General features: G+C 39.3%; 1 protein-coding gene across 1 annotated transcript; it reads right to left on the bottom strand.

Annotated features, from left to right (window-relative positions):
• Positions 1-2917: 2917 nt before the first annotated feature.
• LOC125530647 (serine carboxypeptidase-like 13) lies at positions 2918-7589 on the bottom strand (the record flags this gene model as incomplete). Its single annotated transcript, XM_048695035.1, is given in 15 exon segments — positions 2918-3410; positions 3559-3617; positions 3705-3750; positions 3867-3980; positions 4073-4191; positions 4828-4899; positions 5029-5181; positions 5288-5368; positions 5452-5553; positions 5666-5703; positions 6694-6796; positions 6895-7017; positions 7117-7193; positions 7290-7435; positions 7521-7589. Coding segments are annotated over 15 exon segments (1501 nt in total), but the record flags the coding sequence as incomplete, so codon positions are not given.
• Positions 7590-7606: the final 17 nt, after the last annotated feature.

Genomic DNA, 7606 nt, shown 5'->3' with positions numbered 1-7606 from the left:
GTCTCTGATCGATGGCAACGCCTTGCCGTTTCTTAGCGCCCGGGAGACGACGCCACTGGCTACGCGACGTCGGGCAAATTGCAGTGCTCGTGCTTGTCACTGGGGGCTGGGGCTATATATGAGCTGGTCGGCGACTCGTTCTCAGCGAAGTGACGTGACGCGTCGTAGGTGGAGGGCTGCGGAGCACGGGAGGTCTGACTCGCACTCACTTGGTCATCCGTTTGGATTTGGCCGGTTCAAATCGGACGTGCTCTGGCGCGCGTCGATATGGACAGGACCGGCCCTGGGGAGGGGCAGGGGGGAGACCGCCCCGGGCCCCCGAAGTCTAGGGGCCCCCTCCCGGTCAATGTTGCCCATGGGCTAGTCAGGTACGTATGTGTATATGTGCAGGTAAATCCATCCCACGAGAGAAACGGGAGCACCTATAGGCCGCTCGCTGCGGCAAACCACTGCGATGTAGACATTCTCATGTTCAATTAGCAGCGCTCCAGTTAAAGTCTACAGATAATTTATAGGGTCGAACCGACGACCTCCTACAACTGAATTTTTCAAAATTATGAATATTTTCTTCAAAATAAAAACACTTTCCGAATTTTCATACAAATCTTGTAAAACAGGAACATTTTGATGATGTGAACAAATTTGAAAAAGGGGAACATTTTCTTGAATTTGTGAACAAAAAATAAAAATGTTTATGTTTTTAAAACTTCCAGAACATTTTTTGAATTTGTGATTTTTTTAAAAACATGAACTATTATTGAATTTGTGAACAAATTTGGAAAGCTGGAACATTTTTTTCAATTCCCAAACATTTTTTGAATCTTGAGAACAAATTTTGAAATGGTGAACAATTTAAAAAAATCCTGAACAAATTTGGAAGCGCGAACAATTTTTAAAGCAGGAAATTTTTTGAATCTTGAGAATGTATTTTCAAACTGAGAGAAATTTTGAAAAATTCCAAACAAATTTGGAAGTCCGAACAATTTTTTAAAGCACGAACATTTTTTGAATCTTGAAAACATATTTTGAAGCGGCGAGAAATTTTGAAAAATCCCGAACAAATTTGGAAGCGCGAACATTTTTTGAATATGTGAACAAAAAATTGAAATTCAGTACATTTTCTGAATTTCAGAAGTTTTGTACTTTTTTGTATAACGAGAACAAATTTTGAATTTTGGGAACATTTTTTCAAAAACTGAACAATTTTTGGAAACATGAACAAAATTTAAAATTTTGTTTTTTTGAGGAAGAGAAGAAAAGAAAATCATAAACATTTTGTAAAACTATGAACATATTCTGAAAAAGAAAAATAAACTTAGAAAAGAAATTAAAACAAGAAACAAAAAACGAAAAAATGAAAAAGAAACAGAAACGAAAAAAAGAGAAATAAAAAAACAGTAGAAACCCGAAAAAGAACCAGAAAAAAACGATACAGAAAAAAAACCCGGTTCAGGGAACCTTCTGGAAGGTTCCCAAAACCGGTTTGGACGCATTATGTGTGGGCCGGCCCATTTGCGTCGCTCGCTGCGCTGCCCCTGTGCGATCGCTCGACAGTTTGCCACAGCAAGCGGCAAATATGATTTTCCAAGAGAAACTGCCTCCTTCTTTTGTTTTGTTTGCGATCCAAGAGGGGGGCCCTTAGGAGATGTGGAGCCTGGCCCAGCGCATGGCTGACGGCCTGACCATCGGACACATACAGCGAATAACCCATGTATCATTTTTTCCAGCCAAACGATCACGTCAATCTCCAGTCCCCCAATCCATCGCTACCGGCCCCGCCGCTGCCGCCGCGGCCACGATGGAGGATAAATCTGCAGGCTCGTCTTCACACCTTGGTAGGTAGGGATCCCTTTGCTCTTTTTTGGATTGGATCCCGTCAGTTCGTATTGATTTTGAGATTTCTGCCCTTCCTTGCTTTACACTGAAAAAATTGTAGTCCCCATGAGCAGGATTTCGACTGTCTCCAAGGCATTCAGATGGTCCCTCCCATATAGAAGATTTCAATTTGGGTTTTTGGATCAGGAATTCAGGATCAAAGTGGACACAAAATGATGCTTTTGTATCTGCATATGGTACAACTAATACAATGAATCTTCTGTTCATTTCTCATATTGCTTACGGAATTTAACCCATTATCCGTATTAAGCTTTGAAGATGGTTTTTGTGCTTCATAAGATACCAAAGAAGTCTTATGAAAAGAACATGTATAAGGAGGCAGTGGATGTTTTGATAATGGCCCAGGTATGCTTCCTTTATGTGATTGTTTTTGTCCTACTGTAAGAAGCATGTGCATCTTATAAATAGATATATATTGACAAAAACAATGTGAGGTCCGTAAATGTCTCAAGATAGATTCTGTTTGGCAAATTTACACATTGAAAAGAAATTATTGAATAAGTTTGATATTCATATCGTCATTGGAACCTTTACATTTACAAAGTTAGAAATAAAATAAGGTAATATATAAGGGCCCTGATTTTTGTTTCGCCCCGGGCCCCCGAAATATCAGGACCGGCCCTGGATATAGACGTTGCGTTGATGAATCCAGCAACGATGAATGTTCATCTAATGAAACTCAAGATGAACTTAGGGCGTATCACACATGAGTTGGTCTGACTCCCGTTATCGACTACCCCCTTCCTCTACCTTAGGACGAAGGGAGTAGTATGTGTATTAGTTTGACGTGCTACTTGATAATTGGAAAAGTTTTGACTTAATCTTGCTCAATAGACTCTGCGATCTATAACCCGATGACCTATGGGTTGGTTAGTTATTTTGATGTTTATTGTCAATGCATATTTGAAACACCCGAACTCGTATATGGCAGTATATATTTTGTATTTTCCTTTGATGTGCTGTGGATGGGACCGGATTCATGCTTTGTACTGGCATAAATGCATGGGGAATACATTTTACGTATACTAATTATATTGGCATCATCCTTATTAACATAATTCGTCCATGTAATTCACATCCAAAGTTGAATGGATAAATCTAGCCTTGACAGGGACGCAGAGTTTCTGAGCCCGAGCTCAAATGAGCTCGGGTGAACAGTAAAATCGAAAACAAATAATTTAAAAAAAAATCTGATTTTTTTTGTGACAAACATTGACAAAAGTTTCAAGTGCCTGCAAAAATTTGTCATGGAATCACATTCCTAGAAGACATGGCAAAAAAAATGATACTCTAAAAATGCTACTTTCATGGAGCACTAAAATTGTTTTTTGCCACGCCGTACAAGAATGTGATTCCATGAAGAATTTTTGTAAGCACTTGGAACTTTTGTCAAAAAAAATTTCACAAAAAAATCAGATTTGTTTCTGATTTTACTGTTCATCGAGCTCATTTGAGCTCGGGAGCAGAAGGACACTTTTCCCTTGATAGATGCTTCTCTCCCACACCAAATCTTTCTAGGAAGCAAAAATAAAGTTAATTTAAAATCAATATTGAGTTCAACTTTTCATGTGTGGATGAAGAATAACATAAAAATAATATGTGTTCATACAGAAAATAATGTGGTCAGAACATATGCCTCAGAGAGGCTCATTGTTCAACCACCTTTGAGCCATGACGAAACATTCTTTAGGCCGGTACTCTGGAGCAGTATGACCAACACCCTGTACAAATAACGAATCATGCTCTCAATCAGGTTAGAACTTGTATGGTTCCTCATGGACATGATTTTAAAAGGAAAATAAGATCACCTTCACTGTGGCAAATGTCATATTTTTTGTGTATTCTATGGTAAATCTACAGAAAAGAAAAGATGCATCCCATGTCAAAAAGAGTGGGGAGAAAGCCAGTACACAAGGTATGTGCCATGAAGTTTTTCTTATATTTGAAATAGGGAGATAGAAAGACTTAACCCAGCAGCCTGCCCACTAAGATGCCATGCCCTCCAGTCATCAACGATTGAAAAGTTCAAGGATTTTATCCATGCTTGTGTGCCAAGAAATGGTGCCTCGAGATCATGATCTCCGCTGCGCTCAGAAGTTGTTTTAGTTATGAGGTGCGCAGGAACATTTTGAGCCAATGTGATCAAGTAAAAAAAATCGCATGCCCTTGTTTTTACCTATACACAAGTGCACGATAACCCCTCGTAGTAAGGTTGAGATGGTATGGTATACTGCTTGGTATCTCATATGTGTAGGGGAGCCCTATGTTGCATTGTACCCACTCACTGGTTGTTCCCTATTGCCAAATTAACTTTCATCAATGGTGTTCCAAATGTTGTGGATTGGAAAAAAGAATGTCATGTGTGCTCCTACATGGCATCTGTGTTAAGCTAAAAGATGAACTTTGAATCTCAACTTTTCCCCAAAATCTGATTCGGTATGGAAACTTTGAAACCGTCTAAAGAGAACCATAAACTTATGAATTAATAAGTTGTGTACACTTCGAAAAACAAAATGCAAATAAAGGCATGGATAAAGTTGCCAGTTACCAATCTTCTCCTTTTAAGCCGGTCACCCCTCGCTTTGACCTCCCACTGTTAGCAAACTTTTGTATGGTATGTATCTCGCAACCATGCAAGTGAAACTAGTTTTATTGGATATCATGTCAGTGCAAACCAATTTGATGTCAATTGATGCTATAAAAGTGTCTGGTGTATTTAGATGTTTTAAAATTTGCATGAGTAAAGATAAACTTGATGCAAAGTCCAGGCTTCAAAAGGTGATGGTTTTCATTACATTTTTCTACTTCTACAACAATTTTTTTATCCTATACTATGTCCAATTTTAGATCTAAAGAAGTTAAAACTATATAATGATACATTTGAATGCATACTCTGTGAAATAAGTTTCATGTAGAACACATAGTATGTACCTCCTTGATCCCAAGAGCCTTTCTAGTCATGTTGTTGTTCATCCAAAACTAAGCCAGATAGTAACCATATGTCTGCAGTTTAGAAAAGAATTCCAGATAAGTTTTTGCTATGAGAAAAGCATCATATGACATTTTTCAGATTCATCGATTCATCATAATACGTATATCGAATTGACACCCCATGGATGAAGAGAGACTAACAAGACAATCTACAGTTGGACGTGCAGGTGGCTTGTTTAACTTGGTGGATTCTTCCAACAAAAACTTTCTTCTTGAAGCATCATCTATGGTGTTTGGCGCAACAACATCACATTTTTTGTACAAGATGTGCTCAATTGAAATTTCAGAAATGAGCTGTGATAGAAGAGAAGTGCATTAGAAGATGTTGGCAATACCATAGTTCACAACAACAAAGCAATACATGAATCTTACACTTTCTTTTGCGAGGAATGAATCTTACATTGTTGATAGTATGCAGCACTTCAACACACATTTCACTAACATGGTTAACATAATCTCCTTTGCAGTTCTTCACTGCAGTCTTCACAAAAGGAAACCATGCTATAACTTCTTAGATTGAAGCACACTGCAAAAATTTGTTGAAGCATGCAAATGTGCCATCACCTCATATATTTCATCAGATATTATCCCAAAGCCATGAGCACTTGGAACTTTGTAATTTTCATCAAACTTTGGATCTGTTATAGGGTTGCCAACCATATATCCCTAAAAATAATTGCATTAACATTGCAAAAGAAAAAAATACATGATCTCACTCTCTTTTTCATTCTGTTGCCATTATCGATATTAAATGTTCAAAGGATAGATAATAACTTGCCTTGAGATTGATGGTAGGTTGCTGCCCCATGTCAATTCCTGGAGGATATTAGAATCAAGAGTTAAGTCCACATTGCCCCCCTCAACTTTGGTTGAAGTTTGAAATTACCCTGCTCGGTTCATACAACAACTCTAGAAAAATGTCCTGATACATCCCCCCCCCCTTCATGTTTTACCAGTTTTGTCCTATGTGGCGGCGAAGACATCATCACCATGTCATGTGCTCTCTCCTCTTTGTCTATGTTAGAATATGAGGCAGCAAGATAAAAATGTTACTTTATCATAAAAGTGTGCAAATAGTTACAAATTTAAACCATCGACTCAATAAATTGTGTTAGTTTTTCTATCATTTTTTTTATTTTCTCAATTGCTTGGAAAATTTCATCCAAACTTCGAGGTAGAAATCTTGAACAATATGTGTTTTAAATAGTTTCTCTAAGAGAGCTTAAATTTTAGTAATTGACTTAGAGAATCATGTGTAATATTCTGTAGTACTCTGAATGGTTTGAAATTTTGATCCAAATTTGAGGTGCCGTTTTAACATATTTTTTCTCATCAACTATTTTTCAAAATTAATTGAGCCTTCTGCCCGGTGAATTATTTTTCTCTTTTGTAAACTAAAAATTATAGGTCGTATGAAATATGTTCCAAAAGTTTCAATTATGTGAGATTTTTTTATAATGAAGAAAGAAGATGTTGTGACGATCAAGATGTGGCTTCCATGCAGGCAACACCAGTGGAAACTGGAGGAGGGTTATAATATGGGGCATATTTTGATGGTCTTGCACACAATGTTAGTAATCTGAGCTCCATGAACAGTTGAGGAGGAGGGACCCATGGACTTTATCTCTTGAATCAAATTCAGAGTTTTATAACTTGAAATTTTGCGGAAAGACATGATTTTCTAGTTCCTTTCGAACCCTTTGTCGTACTACATTCTGGAGTGTGCATAGAAGTGCAATGTTCTAAAGAGTTACTCCCTCTGTAAACAAATATAAGACGTTTTAGATCAGGGAGTAACAATTATACCTTCTGAAATGCCTTGTGCAATAAGTGGAATCACCTTTCCAGCATATGAATCTCCACCAATGTAGAAAGGATTTGAGAGGAATTGCGGATGATCCGTGAACCACTGTACATAACCATGCATAGAGCGGACAATAATCAACGCTCGGACGTTCTCCATGCAAAACAATATGACAGTACGGCATCAGCGATGCCTCTCATCACCTTATTCAGAAATATTTGGACTTGCGAAGATGATGAGTAGTCCCCAACATCGTAGCCTTTGGGATCACGAGCGAACGAAAAACTGGAACCGACCGGTGAATCCAACAAGAGTATGTTTGCCATCTGATCGAGAATTGTCGTTAGTAAACCATAAAATTGACCAAAAAGAAAATTCATTAGGACGAACATCTCAGTTACATGAATGATCATCAATAATCTCACCTTTGTCCATGAATATGGGTTATACACCAACTCCGGCAAACCGCCACTATACGGTGCCAACACAAACTTGAGAGGACCTACGGTGCAAAACAATGATGGATAGATGTATATGAGCAGCAACTACGTGGTATAGTACGCATGTCAGAAAGTGGAAGCCGGCTTGGTGAACTGACCAATTTCAAAGGCCAGGCCCATGATGACCGAGCAGCGGGGCCCACCAGTGAGCCACAGGAGCAGAGGGTCGGTGCCGGGGCTCCTCTCCGACTCGACGAAGTAGTAGAAGAGCTCCGCCCCGGTCTCCTCCTCCACGCCCACGTACCTGCATCGCACGGCCACTCCGGCCATGAGTCCGGCGCCATTTCAACCAAGCTTTTAGTTGTGGAGGTACAACGCCTAGAGCTTACCCTGTTTCAAGGTTGAAGGGCAGAGGCCCATCGAATCCTGGCAGGTGCGTGACCGCCGCCGAGGCCGGGGGGGAGAGCGGCAGGGG

This window comes from Triticum urartu, unplaced genomic scaffold (genome assembly GCF_003073215.2).
Source record: "Triticum urartu cultivar G1812 unplaced genomic scaffold, Tu2.1 TuUngrouped_contig_6462, whole genome shotgun sequence".
NCBI classification, from domain to species: domain Eukaryota; kingdom Viridiplantae; phylum Streptophyta; class Magnoliopsida; order Poales; family Poaceae; genus Triticum; species Triticum urartu.
Note: the sequence above shows the minus strand (reverse complement) of the source record. Positions and strands in the feature narration are given on the sequence as shown.